Raw genomic sequence first — 22852 nt, 5'->3', positions numbered from 1 at the left:
TAAAATGAAAAAGTTTGATAAGACAATGAACTGTTGATGCTGGAAATCTAACGCAAAAACAGAAACTCAGCAGGTCTGGCAGCATCTGTGGAGAGAAAGCAGAGTTAATATTTCAGAGCCCCTTTTCAGAACTGGGAGAAAGTTTGGTCCTTGTTTACCAAGCGTTTAACCTCAGCATTCCCACTTCACCTCCCTGTCAAACAAAAAAGATTTTCTTCCACTTTCACAGAATTCATAGAATCCTTACAGTATGGCAGCAGGCCATTCAGCCCATCGAGTCCACAATGACCCTCCGAAGAACATTCCACTCAGATCCACCCCATCCCTGTAGCCCTGCATTTCCCATGCACCAATCTACCTAGCCTGCACATCCATGGGCAATATGGGATAATTTAGCATGGCCAATCCACACAACCCGCAAATCTTTGGGCTGTGGGAGGAAACCAGGACACCTAGACGACATGGGGAAAATGTGTAAACTTGGCACAGACAGTTCCTGAGTGTTGGATCAAGCCCAGGTCTTGGCGCTCTGAGGCAACAGTACTAACCGCTACACTACTCCGCTCAAACCATGCCACCCTCCTTCACTTGACTCTTGAAGATGCTAAAAAGACAGATCTGTGAAAGGTTCGGGGTTAACATTTCATCCATTTTTAATTCCAACAGGGCAGCACTCTCTCATGGAAGATAATTTTTGAGCTCACATCTGCGTGCCCCCTTGGACTCATCACTTTCTGAATTGGAAATTAAAGTGTGGGCTCACTGAAGGTGGTATCTATTCATATTGACTGGCAGAAGGGACATATCAATAGCAAAACCTCCAGCATCGTATGTAGTGTGTCATGTTTTGAGAGATAGTAGGAACTGCAGATGCTGGAGGATCTGAAGAAGGTGAAGAAGGGTCTAGGCCCGAAACATCAGCCTCCCTGCTCCTCTGATGCTGCTTGGCCTGCTGTGTTCATCCAGCTCTACATCTTGTTATCTCAGATTCTCCAGCATCTGCAGTTCCTACCATCTTGGAAACAATTTTAACTCCACTGCGGTGCCATGCCTTGATAGTGACTCTTGATACATTAAATGCTGTGCAAGTCTCTCTCTGCATGACCTGCTCAGTCTCACAAACCCTGGCTGGTTATCATATAGGCATTCTGACACCATGTGAGGTGACACCATCAGTGCAGTCTCCGATGAAGTGATGTTGTACACTACTCGGTAATTATATGATCCAGTCTGTTAAGATGGGTTGTATCATTTCCACTTCTGTTCTGCATGGGTTGGTATGTGGTGTCTAATTCCACATGTTTTTGGTCTACAAGGACCAAAAGACCCCATACCTATGACATGCAAAGCCAACGTAGTTTATAAAAAAGCTTGCAATGACTGCCGCAAATATTACATCAGCCAGATCATCAGGATACATGAACATCAGCTAGCAGGAAAACGACACCATGAATTTTCCATCAGTGCAATTGGACATTGAAGGCCATCGATTTAAATGGGCCACTGTGGCCACCCTAGCTCAAGCTAACCACAGGCACACACCAAGAGGCTAGGGGCCTGGTTTTTAACCTATAATGCAATCAACAAACATGTGGAATTAGACCTCATCTACAAACCCATGCAGAACAGAGCCAGAAATGACACAACCCAACTTAGCAGACCGGATCATATAAATACCACGTCAAGTAGAACAACATCGCTTCATCGGAGGCTGCACTGATGATGTTACCTAGCATAGTGATGATCAGTCAGTGAGCAAGTCAACAATCTCATCCACAAACTGAGGTACAAATCTTTGCAAGAGTCCTACAAACCCCTCAGATCTCTGTACACAACCAATTTTGCACATCCCTAATGTTTAATCAATCCACCATTGGCAACTGTATCTTTATTCACTTATATAAATGTTTTGTGTGCTTTCATAGGATATGACTATTTCTGGAAAGCCCATGAATTATTCTTGTTGTCTGATTTCTGTTGTGAACATGGTGGTGAGCCGCAGTCTGTATGACCCAGGAACAATAAAGCTGCCTTCAAGCGCAGACAGGGGTCGCATTAAATTTGCAACCAGTCTGTCCAGCTCTGTCAGAATTTTATTCCTTCCTTCACCAACTCCATTACCCTCTCCTCTAACCATAATGTTAAAATCATCATATTAATGATAATGGTCTTATTCACTTGCCAGGCATCCATTAACATCTTGGGTTAGTTCATTTAAAACAGTAAAGCACATGACAAGCTATAAAGTAGACATGACTGAGGAGAAGGGTTGGAGTCCCGCCCTGGCAGACGGTGAAATGTGAATTCAATGAGAATATGAAATAATAGCCTAATGGTGATTATACTGCCACTGTTGTATAAATCCATTCAGTTCATGAGTGCCCTTTAGGGAAGGAAATCTGCCATCCTTCCCTCCTCTGGCCTACATGTGACTCTAGACCCACAACAATGTAGTTGACCTTAAACTGGGCAATTAGGGATGGGCAGTAAATAGTGACCTAGCCAGTGATGCCCAGATCACATGAATTAAAAAAAAATACTGCTCTGTGATCCGTGTGTGAAGTATGGTGTTGTGTACGTGTAAACACAACAGCTACTTTATACACAGACAGATTTCAGAAATGTGTCTGTGTGGATTTCCTCTGGGTGCTCCAGTTTCCTCCCACAGTCCAAACTCCAAAGTCCAAAGATGCGCAGGTTAGGTGGATTGGCCATCCTAAGTTGCCCCATAATGTCCAGGGATGTGCAGGCTCGGTGGGTTAGCCAGGGGAAATGCAGGGTCACAAGGATGGAGGAGGTCTGGCTTGGCTACTCTTCAGAGGATCAGCGTAGACTCGATGAGCTGAGTGGCTTGCTTCTACACTGCAGGGATTCTGTGATTCTAAATTGTAGAAATGCCTGACGTATGGCTTCAGGTCGAGGAGTGAATACTGACCAAAATATCAAGCCAACACCCTGAGGGTTGTTGAACCGTGCTATAGGTGCTAGAATGAACATTTATGCAGACTAACGGGACATTCAATGTAGCCTCGGCTCAGTTTAAATGAATACACCTGAAGCTTGCAGCCTTTTGGATCATGGTTAAACATGCAAAAACTGAACTCAGCAGAGACAGCGGAAATGAGTAACCCAGTGGATTATTTGTATTCAGTTTGGTATCTGAGAAATTAAACTCTAATTCTATCTTTACTTACTAACTGATTACTCAATTACTAACTGATTTATGATCTGTCACTATATCCCTTTGCCATAACACCATATGGCATAGGAACAGAATTAGACCATGTGGCCAATCGAGTCTGCTCCACCATTCAATCAGAGTTGACATGCTTCTTAACCCTATTCTCTTGCCTTCTCCCCATAACCTTTCATCCCCTTGCTAATCAAGGACCTATCTATCTCTGTTTTAACTACATCCAATAACTTGGCCTCCACAGCCCTCTGTGGCAATGAGATCCACGGATTAAATACCCTCTGGCTGAAGAAAATCCTCCTCATCTCAGTTCTAAAGGGTTGTTTCTTCACTCTGATCCTGGTCTTTCCTACCAGCAGAAACGTCTTCTCCACATGCAGAACTGTTTGCAAAATAGCTATATAAGTGAACATATTTTATACGAGGACAATAAAAACAGAAAACGCTGGAAATAGCTCAGTAGGTCAACTAGCATCCATGCAAACTGAAACAAGAGTCAATGGAAATTATTTGAACTGCTGAGAATGGAGAGAAGTCAAAATTTTAAAAATTAGTTTCGCTCCAGTTTCAAACATTTTCCACTTCCACAAGGGAACTGCCACATCAGTTGTAATCCAGAGGATCAGAAGAATATTCTTTCTTTCCAACACACTAATCTATTCATAGCTCCACATTCCACGATTCTCTCCCAGCCCACAATCTTTGGCTGCCTGTTGTTTGGTCTCATACAGTCTTTGGTTGCAGTATTTCCTACCTGACATGCAGCTAGCCTGCTAATCAGGGTATTTAGCCAGAGGGAAACTTGTAGATTTTCTTTTTAAAAGTTGTCCTGTATTTAAAGTGTTCAAGCAACCGCTCCTTTCAGCTTTCATGCTTGTAACTCCTCTCTCACTGCTGCTCAGAAGCATATTAGGGCTAAACTTTCAGACCAGTATCCTATTACAGGAAGGTTTCTCTTTTTGTACAGAGGCCTTGGGAGTTGCTGAGGATGTTCTATGTTCTATGTAACATAGGAACTAGGAACAGGAGGAGGAAGTTCAGCCCCCCGAGTTTGCTCTGTCATTTAATATGTTCGTGGTTGATCTCATCTCGGCCTCAACTCCACTTTTCTGCCCGCTCTCCATTACCCTTCAACTCAGTGCTAATTAAAAATCGATCTATCTCCTCCTTAAATATACTCAATGTGCTGGCATCAAACACGCTCTGGGCCAGTGAATTCCACAGATTCATGATCCTTTGAGAGAAGTAATTTCTCTTCATCTCTGTTTTACACATGCCACACCTTATCCTAAAACTATGACCTTTCATTCTATACTGCCCAAAGACAGGAAACATGTTTTCTATGTCTACTTTCTCAATTTCCTTTAGTGTCTTAAATACCTCAATTAGATCCCCACTCATCCTCCTAAGTTCCAGAGACTACAGTCCAAACCTGCTCAACCTCTCTTCATAAGACAAAACGCTCACCTCTGGAATCAGTCTAAGGAACTTCCTCTGGATTGCTTCCAATGTAAATCCTTTTATTCAAATAAAGGGACCGAAATTGTACACAATAGTCCCATTCCAGTTTTGAGCATTCTGTTTTCCATGAAGATTTCTGACAACTACTGTATTTAGTTTTCTTAAAACAAAAACATTTAAAATGACAGATGTAAAATAGAAGGGATTTGACTGCTCTATTGAAAGAATTACACAACAAGCAGCAGTTGTGGAAGCAAGGTCATTGGGGTCATTTAAGAGACTGCTGGACATGTATATGGTCACAGAAATTTGAGGGTGCATCCATGAGGATCAATGGTCGGCACAACATCGTGGGCTGAAGGGACTGTTCTGTGCTGTACTGTTCTATGTTCTATGTTCTAACTTAATTGAGAATCCTGTTATAAGTTTACTTCTCGACAAATGAGAAACCACTTATAAAAATGCCGAAATATGCATGCAAGAGTTTAAAGAAACATACATAATCTGAAGAAAGAAGTGAGCTCTGGGCAGATACAAGGACAGATATTTGTTCTAAACCCCTCGCAAAATATCAGTAATTTTACTGAGACTTTTGTCACAGCAGTGGGTGTCACGAAAGAAAGCAAACACAACAAGCAAGAAATGAAGCTTTTTGCTGTCAAACAGCTGGAAAGTGTGTACATACCAACTGAGGTTGGCATTTCCCCCCACTGCACAACCATCTCCTTTGTGATCCGGCCATAGGTATTGATGTAGACCCCTTCATCCTCGTAACAGACCAACAGCTCCATTCCATTAGTGTTCGGAAGGATGATAATTGTGTGTGGGTGAATGTTGCCCTGAATCTGAATGAAGGTTCACATCAAAACATTACTATTTAGTCAGAAATATGGCTAATGCTAGAAAGAAAAAACATTAGTCACACAGGAGAGTACCATAACAGTTTAGGCATCATAATTCAATCAGAGAGTTATAACAATGAAGTCTCGTATTTGCTATTTAGTTATTTTTTTAAGAAAAGAGTCTCATTTGCTGCAAACAGAACTGCAGAAACACCCAGTTTCTTTCTTCTCTACTTGCCAGGCTGTTCATGTTTAAGCTGACGACAGAAGTCCATTTTTCAGCGACTACTATCCTGAGCATCAGTACAGGCATCCACAGTCGGAGGGCAATTTTCATCCGCTGCCTTGTTATTCTCATGAGGTAAGTGTGAATGAAGGCAGGAGAGTGCCTGAATTTCAATTGCTGTGCTTCCAAACAAAACTGGAGCACTTGACAGGAAGCCAGCTTAATAAAGGCTTGCTCTCCATCAGGTGATTCCCAAAACAAGATCCCCTATCAGTTGAGCAGGCTCCACAAGCTGCATGCCATGCAACAGCTAAAGGCACCGAGGGGGTGTTTTATTTTTAGAGACTTATAAAGCAGCCAGCTCTCAAAGCAGGGTCCGTGGCAATAAAAAGAGGGCAGATCAGCCAATCATTTCCCTTCAGTCTATCGTGCTGCACAATCTGTGCCTAGTGTGTATCTGTGCTGAGCAACATTAACTGTTTCAGGCTGAGGGTTACCTTGATGCAAGTTTTCTGCTTTGAAGCGAAATGACCTATTTACCTGATACAGTGACAAACTCTCATTTATCATCCTTTATGGAGAGCCAGAAATTTGGAATTCTCTTCTCCCAAAAGGCCATTGACACTGGGTCTTTTGTAACGATTTTAACCATTTGTAAATGTGAGCAACTGGCCCCTTAAGCCTGCTCCATCATAAAATAAAACCATGGCTGATCTTTCTCATGGACTCAGCTCCACTTACCTGACCGCTCACCATAACCCTTCATTCCGTCACTGTTTAAAACTCTATCTTTCTTTGCCTTGAAAACATTCAACAGGGTAGACTCAACTGCTTCAGTGGGCAGGGAATTCTACAGATTCACAACCCTTTGAGAGAAGATATTTCTCCTCAACTAAATCCTAAATCTGCTCTCCTTTATTTTGAGGCTATGCCCCCTTAGTTTTAGTTCCACCTGCCAGTGGAAACATCCTCCCTGCTTCTATCTTACCTATTCCCTTCATAACTTTATATGTTTCAAAAAGAACACCATCCCCGCCAACCTCATTCTTATAAATTCCAATGAGTATAGTCCCAGTCTACCCAAACTCTCCTCATCAGCCAACCCTCTAAACTCTGGAATCAACCCAGTGAACCTCCTCTGCACCCCCTCCAGTAACGATTGCTAAGATTTAATTTTTTTTAGGCAATTTTCAAACTCTCTTCCCAGCATCCCACAGCACATGACTGACAGAAGAGTAGCTGTTTTCATGTTGGAAACACAGCAGCCTGCTTGTACACCGTAAAATCCCTACAAAAGCAATGTGTCAATGACTATATAACTCTGATTTGGTGGCGTTAGTTGCGGGGGTAAGTACAAGCCAAGGAACTTGGGTGGCAGTCCCTCTCAGCTGACTGGCTGCTCTGAGGATGTGTGCTCTATAACAGATTCTCTTCCAGTCTCTCCAGCCACTGACACATCTGGCCTCGGTGGTTCATTCAACAGCTGGAGAACTGAGAGTGAACAACACTCATGTCAACCAAGAGGGAGGATGGAGAATTTAGTTTAATGGCACATTTGAAGAAGGCACAGCACTCTCCATAGGACTTCACTGAGTGCTCAGTGTGGTCTATATGCTCAAAGAGTCTGGAAATAGGACTTGAACTCACAAGTCAGAGGTTGGTGCTAATTCCAACTAACCCATGGCTGATAGAATTCAAAGGCATCAAGGAATCCGAGTACAAATGGACAATTAGATTTGAAGAGAAAATCAGCAAAGATCGAATTGAATGACAGAATAGGTTTCAAGATTTGATAGGACTAATGTTCTTGTCTTGTGGGAAACAGAGCTGTTGATGCACATCGTTCTCAAAATAAATTAATTGAAAGCAAACAGCTGCCATTCAATATTAATGTCTAGAAAATCAATTCCATGCAGCAAAATAGCAAGAATTTTAGAGTCATAGAGTCATATAAACAGACTCATCAGTCTATGATGAACATAATTCCAAACTAAATTAGTCCCACCTGCCTGCTCCTGAACCATATCCCACCTAACCTTTCCTGTTCATGTTTTTATCTAAATCTCTTTTAAATGTTGTAACTGTGCCCACATCCACCACCTTTTCAGGAAGCTCATTCCACATGCAAACCACTCTCTGTGTATAAAATTTCCCCCTCATGTCTTTTCTAAATCTCTCTTCCTCACTTTAAAGATATGCCCCCTACTCATGAAATCCCCCAACATATGGAAATTAAGTCGAATGTACCCCTCATGATCTTATAAACCTTTATTAAGTTTAAAAGCCCAAACCTACCAAGCAGACTCCTGCCGCCTATGGTCAGGCCTAAACAACATTTCTGGATACAAAATGAAGCAGAGCAAGATAGCAGACAAAGACACATCCCTCCTCAACACGCTCCATGCTTTCTATGCTGGGTTTGAGCAGAATGCCAGCTCTGTGGCCATGCCTGACCCGTCAGCCCCGGATACACCTGTTCCCTTTGTCACCGCTTCAGAAGTCAGATCAGCTTTCCTGGGAGTCAACCCAAGGAAAGCAACAGGCCCAGATGGTGTCCCCAGCTGAATACTCTGAACCTGTGCTGACGAATTGGCAGAGATATTCACCGACATCTTCAACTTCTCCCTCCCACAAGCAGAAGTCCCCACCTTCTTCAAGAAGACCACCATCACCCTGTACCCAAGAAAATACATGCAATGAGCCTTAGTGAGTACCGCCCCCATGGCTCTGACCTCCAAGACCATGAAGTGCTTTGAAAGACTGGTCATGGCCCACATCAATTCTGGTCTCCCAGCCTGTCTAAATCCCCTACAGTTTGCCTACCAAAGTAACAGGCCCACAGCAGATGCTATATCCCTAGTCCTGCACTCACCGCAAGAACATTTGGACAACAAGGACACCTACATCAGACTCCTGCTCATCGACTACAGCTCCGCCTTCAACACCATTATCCCCTCCAAACTGATCTCGAAACTTCGTGACCTTGGTCTCAGCCCCGCCCTCTGCAAGTGGGTCCTCAGCTTTCTGAGCCATAGGCTGCAATCAGTGAGGATAGGTAACTGCACCCTCTCCACAATAACATTCAACACTGGAGACGCCAAGGATGTTCCTCAGCCCCCTACTGTAGTCCCTGTACACCTAATACTGTGTTGCCAAATTCCAAATGATAGCCACTTACAAGTTCGCTGACGACACCACTGTGGTAGGTCAGATATTTAATCATGTCGAGTCAAAATACCGAAGGGAGACAGATGGCTTGGTGATGCGGTGCAATGAAAACAATCCGCCTCTGAATGTTGGCAAGACTAAAGAATTGATCATCGACTTCAGAAAGAAAGGAGGAGAACATGCCCCATCTACATCCACGGAGCTAAGGTTGAAAGGGTGGAGGGCGTCAAGTTCCTTGGAGTGACAATAACCAATAATCTGTCTTGGACTTCCCATGTATATGCGATGGTCAAGAATCCAACACCATCTCTTCTTCCTCAGGCGGCTCAGAAGATTTGACATGACCACAAGATCCCTCACCACCTTATACAGATGCACCATTGACAGCATATTGTCCGAGTGCATACGGCCTGGTATGGAACTGCTCTGCCCAGGATGTGAGAAACTACAGAAGGTGGTGTGTCTAGACCATCACAAAAGCCAACCTTCTATCCATGGAGATAATGGGAACTGCAGATGCTGGAGATTCCAAGATAATAAAATGTGAGGCTGGATGAACACAGCAGGCCAAGCAGCATCTCAGGACCACAAAAGCTGACGTTTCGGGCCTAGACCCTTCATCAGAGAGGGGGATGGGGGGAGGGAACTGGAATAAATAGGGAGGGAGGGGGAGGCGGACCGAAGATGGAGAGTAAAGAAGATAGGTGGAGAGGGTGTAGGTGGGGAGGTAGGGAGGGGATAGGTCAGTCCAGGGAAGACGGACAGGTCAAGGAGGTGGGATGAGGTTAGTAGGTAGCTGGGGGTGCGGCTTGGGGTGGGAGGAAGGGATGGGTGAGAGGAAGAACCGGTTAGGGAGGCAGAGACAGGTTGGACTGGTTTTGGGATGCAGTGGGTGGGGGGGAAGAGCTGGGCTGGTTGTGTGGTGCAGTGGGGGAAGGGGAGATTTTGAAACTGGTGAAGTCCACATTGATACCATATGGCTGCAGGGTTCCCAGGCGGAATATGAGTTGCTGTTCCTGCAACCTTCGGGTGGCATCATTGTGGCAGTGCAGGAGGCCCATGATGGACATGTCATCAAGAGAATGGGAGGGGGAGTGGAAATGGTTTGCGACTGGGAGGTGCAGTTGTTTGTTGCGAACTGAGCGGAGGTGTTCTGCAAAGCGGTCCCCAAGCCTCCGCTTGGTTTCCCCAATGTAGAGAAAGCCGCACCGGGTACAGTGGATGCAGTATACCACATTGGCAGATGTGCAGGTGAACCTCTGCTTAATGTGGAATGTCATCTTGGGGCCTGGGATGGGGGTGAGGGAGGAGGTGTGGGGACAAGTGTAGCATTTCCTGCGGTGGCAGGGGAAGGTGCCGGGTGTGGTGGGGTTGGAGGGCAGTGTGGAGCGAACAAGGGAGTCACGGAGAGAGTGGTCTCTCCGGAAAGCAGACAGGGGTGGGGATGGAAAAATGTCTTGGGTGGTGGGGTCGGATTGTAAATGGCGGAAGTGTCGGAGGATAATGCGTTGTATCCGGAGGTTGGTAGGGTGGTGTGTGAGAACGAGGGGGATCCTCTTGGGGCGGTTGTGGCGGGGGCGGGGTGTGAGGGATGTGTCGCGGGAAATGCGGGAGACGCGGTCAAGGGCGTTCTCAATCACCGTGGGGGGGAAGTTGCGGTCCTTAAAGAACTTGGACATCTGGGATGTGCGGGAGTGGAATGTCTTATCGTGGGAGCAGATGCGGCGGAGGCGGAGGAATTGGGAATAGGGGATGGAATTTTTGCAGGAGGGTGGGTGGGAGGAGGTGTATTCTAGGTAGCTGTGGGAGTCGGTGGGCTTGTAATGGACATCAGTTACAAGCTGGTTGCCTGAGATGGAGACTGAGAGGTCCAGGAAGGTGAGGGATGTGCTGGAGATGGCCCAGGTGAACTGAAGGTTGGGGTGGAAGGTGTTGGTGAAGTGGATGAACTGTTCGAGCTCCTCTGGGGAGCAAGAGGCGGCGCCGATACAGTCATCAATGTACCGGAGGAAGAGGTGGGGTTTGGGGCCTGTGTAGGTGCGGAAGATGGACTGTTCCACGTAACCTACAAAGAGGCAGGCATAGCTGGGGCCCATGCGGGTGCCCATGGCCACCCCCTTAGTCTGTAGGAAGTGGGAGGAGTCAAAAGAGAAGTTGTTGAGTGTGAGGACGAGTTCCGCTAGGCGGATGAGAGTGTCGGTGGAGGGGGCCTGGTCGGGCCTGCGGGACAGGAAGAAGCGGAGGGCCTTGAGGCCATCTCCATGCGGAATGCAGGTGTACAGGGACTGGACGTCCATGGTGAATATGAGGTGTTGGGGGCCAGGGAATTGGAAGTCCTGGAGGAGGTGGAGGGCGTGGGTGGTGTCACGGACATAGGTGGGGAGTTCCTGGACCAAAGGGGAGAAAATGGAGTCCAGATAGGTGGAGATGAGTTCGGTGGGGCAGGAGCAGGCTGAGACGATGGGTCGACCAGGGCAGGCAGGTTTGTGGATTTTGGGAAGGAGATAGAAACGGGCCGTGCGGGGTTGGGGAACAATGAGGTTGGAGGCTGTGGGTGGGAGGTCCCCTGAGGTGATGAGGTCATGAATGGTGTTGGAGATGATGGTTTGGTGCTCGGGTGTGGGGTCATGATCGAGGAGGCGGTAGGAGGTGGTGTCGGAGAGTTGGCGTCTGGCCTCGGCGATGTAAAGGTCTCCCCTTCCCCCACTGCATCCCTCAACCAGCCCAGTTCATCCCCTCCCCCCACTGCACCACACAACCAGCCCAGCTCTTCCCCCCCACCCACTGCATCCCAAAACCAGTCCAACCTGTCTCTGCCTCCCTAACCGGTTCTTCCTCTCACCCATCCCTTCCTCCCACCCCAAGCCGCACCCCCAGCTACCTACTAACCTCATCCCACCTCCTTGACCTGTCCGTCTTCCCTGGACTGACCTATCCCCTCCCTACCTCCCCACCTACACCCTCTCCACCTATCTTCTTTACTCTCCATCTTCGGTCCGCCTCCCCCTCTCTCCCTATTTATTCCAGTTCCCTCCCCCCATCCCCCTCTCTGATGAAGGGTCTAGGCCCGAAACGTCAGCTTTTGTGCTCCTGAGATGCTGCTTGGCCTGCTGTGTTCATCCAGCCTCACATTTTATTATCTTCTATCCATGGACTCTATTTACACGGCTTGCTGCAGTGAAAAGGCACCAACATCATCAAAGACCGATCGCATCCTGGTAATGGCCTCCTACAACCTCCGCTGTCAGGCAGAAGATACAGAAGCCTGAACACACGCACCAGCAGGTTCAGGAACAGTGTCTTTCCAGTCATTAATAGATTGATGAATAGACTCACTAGCCTCTAATAATGCTGATCTTGTGCTCCTAAGATGCTGCTTGGCCTGCTGTGTTCATCCAGCTCCATGTTTTGTTATCTCTGATCTTGCTAGTGTTGATTTCACCTTGTGCATGTTTTGTAAATTATTACCTGTATGTCTCTGTCTAAGTCTTTATATCGGCATGTCCTTGTTTACTATGATCTGCCTGTACAGCTTGTAAACACGCTTTTCAGTGTACTTCAGCACAAGTGATGATAAATCAATCAAGATCACCTCTTAAACACTTTCGCTTGAGTGAAAAATGTCCAAGCCTTTCTTGAAAACCCAAACCTGCATATGTGGCAACATCCCTGGTAAATCTCATGAGAATCCCCTCTAGCTTAATAATATCCTTCCTATAGCATAAGCTGGAAGTGCCCTCTTAATTCTTTCGGCCTCTGTCTCCGTTTTTATATTGCCCCTAAAAACCACGCTTACTGTCTACTATCTCCTTATACGGCTTTGTGTCAATTTCTACAAAGCGGCTTAGAATATTTCATAACATTTAAGAAGCTAGACAACAGCAAGTTGTTTTTGCTGTCTATCAAAAATAATTCAAAGTTATTAAATTTTGCCTGTCTAATACTTTTGAATCAGTTTAATTGACACAGGACAGCAAAAAAAAATTGAGAAATGCTATTTCGTATGAGGAGCTAGAAAAGACACTCACGATTTTCATGGGTAAAAGCTGAATATATGACATGCCTCTATTTTTAAAAGAGGGAAGAGTTATTCTGTTCAAATAGTGGACAAAAGAGGCCAGATATCTGTGTTAAATGCTCATTCACTGACATCAACCAGATTTCCTAGAGTTCAAAGTGACTGAATAGACTTGTGAACTTTTGTACTGTATGGAATAGTTACTGGAGAAAAAATGTTGGATTGGAGAGTATAACATCATTCCCCTACCCTCACCGTATAACCCTGCATTTCTCATGACTAGTTCACTTAACTATCCTTTGGCAGTGTGGGCAATTTAGCATGGCCGATCTACCTAACCTGCATATCTTTGGATTGTGAGAGGAAACCCGTGCAGACACAGGGAGAATGTGCAAAATCCACTGAGACAGTCAGCTGAAGGTGGAATCAAACCCAGATCCCTGGTGGTATGAAGCAGTGCTAACTACTGCATCATTATGCTATAAACATTATTATTTTGTGTTTATGTGTTGACACAAAAATAACGGATGCAAAGTCATGCCGAGAATTTTTCACACATTCATCTCCAGCCTCTCTGGGTTGCAAGAGAGTTAATGCCTAGAAGCAGTTGTTCCGACCAGGTTGGGAGTAGGATGGAGGGTGGGGTGAGGAAGAGGTGGAGGAAGGGAGCATTGTGTTACCACGAGCAACACTTCCCAGTTTCCAGTAAAGCAGGTGGCACTGGAAGAGAGCAGGGAGTACACCATCTTGATTAAGAATGAACTCAAGACTGGTGTCTGAAAGCAATTTACCACAAAACGGGATAGTCAACATCCCCAGAGGCCAAGTAAGCATTTATAAACTGAACTGAATAGGTTTTCTGTTTTGTGTGGGCGTGTTAAGGATTACAGATCCAAGATGATTATCGACAATTGAGATGCAGCAATAATCTAATTGGTTGGAGGGATTGGTTCGAGGAGCTGAATGGCCTTTAACTTCATCCTGTATTTCCGTGACTGGTATGCAATTTGTAGGGAATGGATGGGAGAGGGAGGGGACCTGCTGATTTTTTCCCAGCGTTTGTTTCTAAAACCATAGTTTTGGTTACCGCATGCTGCTTGAGAGCTGAGCATTGTTGTGTGAAAGAAACTTAATTATATGGCAGGTGTGGGAGTGAGTCCAATTTTCACCTCCTACAGTGCTCATTGACAGAAAGGGACAAACCCTTGGTAAATTTTGTGAAGCATCTTTTGTGTACATTGAAAAACATTAACAGAGAATACAATTAGTTCAAAGTAAGTACGGAATCAGTAGTTACTGGCTTCTGTCTTTGATCTTTGACTGTCTTTGACTGTTGCTGAGAGACTAAGAGATTTTTTTTGCTGGCAACAGTATAAGCCAAAGCATCATGCACTGTGGGACATTCCTCTGATCTCTATTTAATTGTGATGTTTAATACAAGGTATTAGGCAGAAAAATACCATATGAATGAATAAGTTTTGGTTTGTTGGTGCTGATTCTTGCAGCTACTCTGCAGGAGATCCATTGCCATGAGATGCATGTCTTGGCCTGTCTTGCACAATCCTCACACATTCACTGTAGCCCACCAAATGCCTTGTGACATCCTTCATCCAACTCTGCCCATGCTTACACTTCTTTCTGCTGCCCTCCACTTTGTCCTCCAGAAGAGAGCTCTGTAGCTTTGAACGTAAGGCTGCTTTGTTTTACATCCTGTCAAGCTTCTCCAACATGAAGCTTGACTCTATCCAAGTCAATGCAGCCCAACTTATTGGCACCACATCCACAAGCATCCACTACTGCCATCACTGGCACACAGTGGCATCAGCATGTACTGTCTACAAGATGCACTGCAGCAATCAACAAAGATCCTTAGACAGCATCTTCCAAGCCCATAATTATGGCCGACTGGAAAGAAAAAGGCTACAGATAGGTGGGAACACCATCATCTGCACATTCCCATCCAAGCCACTCATCATCCTGGCTTGAAATTTTACACCTCTGTTCCTTTACTATTGCTGAGCCAAAATCCTAGATTTCCCTGAATAACAGCTATGTGGATCAATTGATGATATATGGGGGAGAGTGGGAAATTCAGTGATGGCAACACAATACATGGACTGCAATGGTTCAAAAAGGCAGCTCACCACCACCATCTCAACAGCAACTAGGGATAGGCAACTATTACTGGCCTAGCCAGTGACACCCATAAATATATTTAAAAAATGAAATACTGACATTTTCTCTTCAAAATGGCATATTTTAGAGTTTTGTTGGCTCTTGCAATTTCAAATAAGTCTTCATTTGTCTTGTGGTCATGGTATGCAATTTCAGGCTTACATTATAACATTTGCATTTCAAAGGCCAATACTTTTGCTATTATACAATGGTTCACTAGTATTGCCAGTAGCCATTGTAGTCTCAGGGGCATAGGATAAATTAATGAAACTGGTTGTGTTGCTCACAACAATATGTGAAGTTATAGACCTGTTCATAGGTATCCTGATTTTCAATAAACTAATCCATTCCAGGCTAGATACCAGTGGAAACATCAAAACGGAAAGGAAAATGTCAGAGATAATGGGAACTGCAGATGCTGGAGATTCCAAGATAATAAAATGTGAGGCTGGATGAACACAGCAGGCCAAGCAGCATCTCAGGAGCACAAAAGCTGACGTTTCGGGCCTAGACCCTTCATCAGAGAGGGGGATGGGGGGAGGGAACTGGAATAAATAGGGAGAGAGGGGGAGGCGGACCGAAGATGGAGAGTAAAGAAGATAGGTGGAGAGAGTGTAGGTGGGGAGGTAGGGAGGGGATAGGTCAGTCCAGGGAAGACGGACAGGTCAAGGAGGTGGGATGAGGTTAGTAGGTAGCGGGGTGTGCGGCTTGGGGTGGGAGGAAGGGATGGATGAGAGGAAGAACCGGTTAGGGAGGCAGAGACAGGTTGGACTGGTTTTGGGATGCAGTGGGTGGGGGGGAAGAGCTGGGCTGGTTGTGTGGTGCAGTGGGGGGAGGGGATGAACTGGGCTGGTTTAGGGATGCAGTAGGGGAAGGGGAGATTTTGAAACTGGTGAAGTCCACATTGATACCATATGGCTGCAGGGTTCCCAGGCGGAATATGAGTTGCTGTTCCTGCAACCTTCGGGTGGCATCATTGTGGCAGTGCAGGAGGCCCATGATGGACATGTCATCAAGAGAATGGGAGGGGGAGTGGAAATGGTTTGCGACTGGGAGGTGCAGTTGTTTGTTGCGAACTGAGCGGAGGTGTTCTGCAAAGCGGTCCCCAAGCCTCCGCTTGGTTTCCCCAATGTAGAGGAAGCCGCACCGGGTACAGTGGATGCAGTATACCACATTGGCAGATGTGCAGGTGAACCTCTGCTTGATGTGGAATGTCATCTTGGGGCCTGGGATGGGGGTGAGGGAGGAGGTGTGGGGACAAGTGTAGCATTTCCTGCGGTTGCAGGGGAAGGTGCCGGGTGTGGTGGGGTTGGAGGGCAGTGTGGAGCGAACAAGGGAGTCACGGAGAGAGTGGTCTCTCCGGAAAGCAGACAGGGGAGGGGATGGAAAAATGTCTTGGGTGGTGGGGTCGGATTGTAAATGGCGGAAGTGTCGGAGGATAATGCGTTGTATCCGGAGGTTGGTAGGGTGGTGTGTGAGAACGAGGGGGATCCTCTTGGGACGGTTGTGGCGGGGGTGGGGTGTGAGGGATGTGTCGCGGGAAATGCGGGAGACGCGGTCAAGGGCGTTCTCGATCACCGTGGGGGGAAAGTTGCGGTCCTTAAAGAACTTGGACATCTGGGATGTGCGGGAGTGGAATGTCTTATTGTGGGAGCAGATGCGGCGGAGGCGGAGGAATTGGGATGGAATTTTTGCAGGAGGGTGGGTGGGAGGAGGTGTATTCTAGGTAGCTGTGGGAGTCGGTGGGCTTGAAATGGACATCAGTTACAAGCTGGTTGCCTGAGATGGAGACTGAGAGGTCCAGGAAGGTGAGGGATGTGCTGGAGATGGCAATGCATCATCCTCCGACACTTCTGCCATCTACAATCCGGCCCCACCACCCAAGACATTTTTCCATCCCCTCCCCTGTCTGCTTTCCGGAGAGACCACTCTCTCCGTGACTCCCTTGTTCGCTCCACACTGCCCTCCAACCCCACCACACCCGGCACCTTCCCCTGCAACCGCAGGAAATGCTACACTTGTCCCCACACCTCCTCCCTCACCCCAATCCCAGGCCCCAAGATGACATTCCACATCAAGCAGAGGTTCACCTGCACATCTGCCAATGTGGTATACTGCATCCACTGTACCCGGTGCGGCTTCCTCTACATTGGGGAACCCAAGCGGAGGCTTGGGGACCGCTTTGCAGAACACCTCCGCTCAGTTCGCAACAAACAACTGCACCTCCCAGTCGCAAACCATTTCCACTCCCCCTCCCATTCTCTTGATGACATGTCCATCATGGGCCTCCTGCACTGCCACAATGATGCCACCCGAAGGTTGCAGGAACAGCAACTCATATTCCGCCTGGGAACCCTGCAGCCATATGGTATCAATGTGGACTTCACCAGTTTCAAAATCTCCCCTTCCCCTATTGCATCCCTAAACCACCCCAGTTCATCCCCTCCCCCCACTGCACCACACAACCAGCCCAGCTCTTCCCCCCCAACCCACTGCATCCCAAAACCAGTCCAACCTGTCTCTGCCTCCCTAACCGGTTCTTCCTCTCACCCATCCCTTCCTCCCACCCCAAGCCGCACCCCCCGCTACCTACTAACCTCATCCCACCTCCTTGACCTGTCCGTCTTCCCTGGACTGACCTATCCCCTCCCTACCTCCCCACCTACACTCTCTCCACCTATCTTCTTTACTCTCCATCTTCGGTCCGCCTCCCCCTCTCTCCCTATTTATTCCAGTTCCCTCCCCCCATCCCCCTCTCTGATGAAGGGTCTAGGCCCGAAACGTCAGCTTTTGTGCTCCTGAGATGCTGCTTGGCCTGCTGTGTTCATCCAGCCTCACATTTTATTATCAAGGAAAATGTCAGCTTAGGTTTCTATTCAGCTGGTCATTCTAATGAGATGGATATCGCTGGCGAGACTGAGATTTATTACCAGGAAGAGGTTTGATATTCTATTGGGGCAATTCAGCAGTCTATAAGAAGAACCTACATTGGTGTGGTCATAACTCACTCAAGGTCCAGACCCAAAACGTCAGCTTTCCTGCTCCTCTGATGCTGCCTGGCCTGCTGTGTTCCCCCAGCTCCACACCTTGTTATTTCTACATTGGTGTGGTACTAGGTCACACCAGGAATGCTAGCCAGCTGGTTTTCATGACGAAACAACAGTGTCAGGGGCATGCTTGTTAATTTCATGCTTTAATTTCATGATCTTCTAAAATTGATGTCATAATCAAGCTGCTATCATGGAAATTGAACTCATGTTACGAGGAAATTAATAAGAAAGTATACAGCCAATCTGTTTCATTCACAGTTGTTTCCTATGTGCACACCGTGCAACAGCATTTATACACAGTGGCCAAGAACATAACATCTCTTGTCGAATAGCTTTTTAGTACTCCTCCTCTTATTTCACACATGAAAAGCTGGCAAAGTTTCGAGTTTACTAATGTTGATCAAACTTAGTCCACTGCAACAACCAGAGAAAAGGGAGAAAGTCGAAGGGGGAAAAGAGAGTCATTAATTGTACTTAAAATCTCGTAATAATATAGAAATTACACAGCTCTTAGACATTGAATTCTAGAGTATTCCAAGCTAAAACATCTTGTATCTACATTAAAATGTCATGCTGCACCATTCAGTCCACTGATTGTTTACGGACTCTTTCGATGAGTAATCGAGGTAGTCTTACTATGCCACTCATTCTCTCATACCATTCTCCTTCAGGTATTTACCCAATTCCCAACTGAACACTCCAATTGAATCTGTGTTGACCACTGCATCAGGCAGGCAATTCCAAATCCAAACCATTTGTGTAAAAATAAGAGTTTACCTCATCTTACGTCTGCTCAGTCTGCCAATTGCCATAAACCTGTGCCCTTTCTTATTGATCCTACTGGCGATAGTCTCTCTTCATTGACTTTCCTTCTACAATTTCCCTCCAGAATTTCCTGACTCTGATGGGATTACCCTCTCATGTCAGCACTGGCAATCTTAATTTAAGTTCCTTCGCTGGGCAGTACCAGTAATGTGGAGGAAAACTTACATGAGTTGGTAGGTAGATGTCATACACTGTTCCTGAGTCAACATCAATGGCATGAAAACCCACAGAGGAGCCATAGATTGCCTTTAACCTCTGACCTTCTTCAACTGTGAGGTCCACTGACAGTGGCTTGTGTGAGAGCGATGTAAAGGACTGCAAAAGAAGACATAATTGAAATACAGTTAGTCGCTGGAAACTGCAGTGTTTTTGCAGTTCAACAATGAAAATTCACAATTCAATAGGGGAGCAAGTCTAACCTCTGTGGTGGGGAAACTATTGGAGGAAATTCTGAGGGTCAGTAATAATCCGCATTTGGTGAGTCAGGGGTTGATCAAGGAGAATCAACAAGGATTTATTTGTAAAGGGGAAGACCATGTCTGACCAATTCATAGAAGTCCTACAGTGTGGGAGCAGGCCGTTCAGCCCATCAGGCCCATAGTGACTTTTCAAAGTGTATCCCACCCAGAAAGTCCCCCTGCTTATCCCTGTAACCTTGCATTTGCCATCGCCAATTTGCCCAACTTGCACATCTCTGGACTGTGGGAGGAAACTGGAGCTCCCGGAGGAACCCCACGCAGACACAGGGAGAGTGTGCAAACTCCACACAGGCACTTGCCCGAATTGCCTTGGAATTGAACCCAGGTCTCTAGTGCTATAAGGCAGCAGTACTGACCACTGAGCCACCATGACACCCAATTAATTGAAGTTTTCACTGAGGTGATCCAGTGTGTGGATGAGGCAATGCTTTCGATGCAGTCTATTGGGACTTCAGCAAAGCTTCTGATAAGGTCCTACCTTGGAGAATAGTAGCAAAGGTAAGAGCCCATGGGATCGAAGGAAATTTGGCAAATTTAATCCACAGTTGGCAGAGTGGCTGGAAGCAGAGTGTGATGGTCAGACGGTGAATTTCCAAATGGAAATCTGTGTCTAATGGGATTCCACAGGGGTCATTGTTGGGATCCTTGCTGTTTGTGGTTTATATAAATGATTTGGACTTTTAATGTAGTCGGGTTGGTGAGTAAGTTTGTAGACCTTAAAGAAATTGGTGTGCAGTAAGTAGTGAGGAGGATAGCATTAAACTATAAGTGGATATAGAGGGGTTGTTGATGGGCTGATCGGTGGCAAACGGAATTCAATCTGGATAAATGTCAGGTTACGTATTTGGACAGGACAAATAAGGGAAGGGAATACACAATGAGTCGTTGGGCCTTGGGAAACACCAAAGATTGGAGGACCCTCGGTGTGCATGTACACTGGTCCCTTAAGGTATCCAGGCGGATGGATAAAGTGGTTAAGAATGCATATGGTATACTTGCCATTATTAGACAAAACGTAGAGTTTCAGAGCAGGTAGGTTATGCTGGGTTTAAAAAGAAAGGTTAGGCCCCAGCTAAATTATTGTGTGCAGTTCTGCAATCTGCATTATTGAAGGGATAAGATAACACTGGGGAGGGTGAAGAAGAGATAAGTAAATTGTATAAAATTATGAGGAGCATAGATAAGATAGAGAGGTGGGATCAGATTATTTAAGGTCTACATAACTAAATGTTTCTTAAATGTAATATAGGTTTCTGCCACTACCATCCTCACAGACAGAGAGTTCCAGATTCCTATCACTCTCTTTCCTTACAAAGAACAAAGAACAAAGAAAATTACAGCACAGGAGCAGGCCCTTCGACCCTCTAGCCCTAAGCCGATTGAGACCCTCTGTCTAAGCATATCACAGACAACAAAATGTGAGGCTGGATGAACACAGCAGGCCAAGCAGCATCTCAGGAGCACAAAAGCTGACGTTTCGGGCCTCGACCCTTCATCAGAGAGGGGGATGGGGTGAGGGTTCTGGAATAAATAGGGCGAGAGGGGGAGGCGGACCGAAGATGGAGAGAAAAGAAGATAGGTGGAGAGAGTATAGGTGGGGAGGTAGGGAGGGGATAGGTCAGTTCAGGGAAGACGGACAGGTCAAGGAGGTAGGATGAGGTTAGTAGGTAGATCGGGGTGCGGCTTGGGGTGGGAGGAAGGGATGGGTGAGAGGAAGAACAGGTTAGGGAGGCGGAGACAGGTTGGGCTGGTTTTGGGATGCAGTGGGTGGGGAGGAAGAGCTGGGCTGGTTGTGTGGTGCAGTGGGGGGAGGGGACGAACTGGGCTGGTTTGGGGATGCAGTTGGGGAAGGGGAGATTTTGAAACTGGTGAAGTCCACATTGATACCATAAGGCTGCAGGGTTCCCAGGCGGAATATGAGTTGCTGTTCCTGCAACCTTTGGGTGGCATCACTGTGGCACTGCAGGAGGCCCATGATGGACATGTCATCTAGAGAATGGGAGGGGGAGTGGAAATGGTTTGCGACTGGGAGGTGCAGTAGTTGGTTGCGAACTGAGCGGAGGTGTTCTGCAAAGCGGTCTCCAAGCCTCCGCTTGGTTTCCCCAATGTAGAGGAAGCCACACCGGGTATCGTGGATGCAGTATACCACATTGGCAGATGTGCAGGTGAACCTCTGCTTAATGTGGAATGTCATCTTGGGGCCTGGGATAGGGGTGAGGGGGAGGTGTGGGGGCAAGTGTAGCATTTCCTGCGGTTGCAGGGGAAGGTGCCGGGTGTGGTGGGGTTGGAGGGCAGTGTGGAGCGAACAAGGGAGTCACGGAGAGAGTGGTCTCTCCGGAAAGCGGACAGGGGTGGGGATGGAAAAATGTCTTGGGTGGTGGGGTCGGATTGTAGATAGCGGAAGTGTCGGAGGATGATACGTTGTATCCGGAGGTTGGTAGGGTGGTGTGTGAGAACGAGGGGGATCCTCTTTGGGCGGTTGTGGCAGGGGCGGGGTGTGAGGGACGTGTTGCGGGAAATACGGGAGACGCGGTCGAGGGCATTCTCGATCACTGTGGGGGGAAAAGTTGTGGTCCTTGAAGAACTTGGACATCTGGGATGTGCGGGAGTGGAATGTCTTGTCGTGGGAGCAGATGCGGCGGAGGCGGAGGAATTGGGAATAGGGGATGGAATTTTTGCAGGAGGGTGGGTGGGAGGAGGTGTATTCTAGGTAGCTGTGGGAGTCGGTGGGCTTGAAATGGACATCAGTTACAAGCTGGTTGCCTGAGATGGAGACTGAGAGGTCCAGGAAGGTGAGGGATGTGCTGACTGACCTATCCCCTCCCTACCTCCCCACCTATACTCTCTCCACCTATCTTCTTTTCTCTCCATCTTCGGTCCGCCTCCCCCTCTCTCCCTATTTATTCCAGAACCCTCACCCCATCCCCCTCTCTGATGAAGGGTCTAGGCCCGAAACGTCAGCTTTTGTGCTCCTGAGATGCTGCTTGGCCTGCTGTGTTCATCCAGCCTCACATTCTGTTGTCTAAGCCTATCATCTATTTTCTAAGGGTCTGTATCCCTTTGCTCCCTGCCCATCCATGTACCTGTCCAGATACATCTTAAAGGACACTAACGTGTCTGCATCTGCCACCTCCGCTGGCAACGCATTCCAGGCGCCCACCACCCTCTGCATAAAGAACTTTCCACGCATATCTCCCTTAAACTTTCCGCCTCTCACTTTGAACTCATGACCCATAGTAATTGAGACCCCGACTCTGGGAAAAAACTTCTTGCTATCCACCTTGTCTATACCCCTCATGATTTTGTAGACCTCAATCAGGTCCCCCCTCAATCTCTGTCTTTCTAATGAAAAGAATCCTAATCTACTCAACCTCCCTTCATAGCTAGCACCCTCCATACCAGGCAACATCCTGAT

General features: G+C 46.9%; 1 protein-coding gene across 1 annotated transcript in view; it reads right to left on the bottom strand.

Moving 5' to 3' along the window:
- Positions 1–22852, bottom strand: part of si:zfos-2326c3.2 (mitogen-activated protein kinase kinase kinase kinase 4) — a 282941-nt gene that overhangs the window by 5145 nt on the left and 254944 nt on the right. The window contains exons 27-28 of the mRNA XM_059651336.1: positions 19124–19273; positions 5340–5499 (exon numbers count right to left, since the gene is read on the bottom strand). Coding sequence (XP_059507319.1) covers positions 5340–5499; positions 19124–19273 — 310 coding nt within the window. The remainder of the gene's footprint in view (positions 1–5339; positions 5500–19123; positions 19274–22852) is intronic.

This window comes from Stegostoma tigrinum, chromosome 15 (genome assembly GCF_030684315.1).
Source record: "Stegostoma tigrinum isolate sSteTig4 chromosome 15, sSteTig4.hap1, whole genome shotgun sequence".
Taxonomy (NCBI): domain Eukaryota; kingdom Metazoa; phylum Chordata; class Chondrichthyes; order Orectolobiformes; family Stegostomatidae; genus Stegostoma; species Stegostoma tigrinum.
This window is presented reverse-complemented; position numbering and strand designations above follow the sequence as displayed.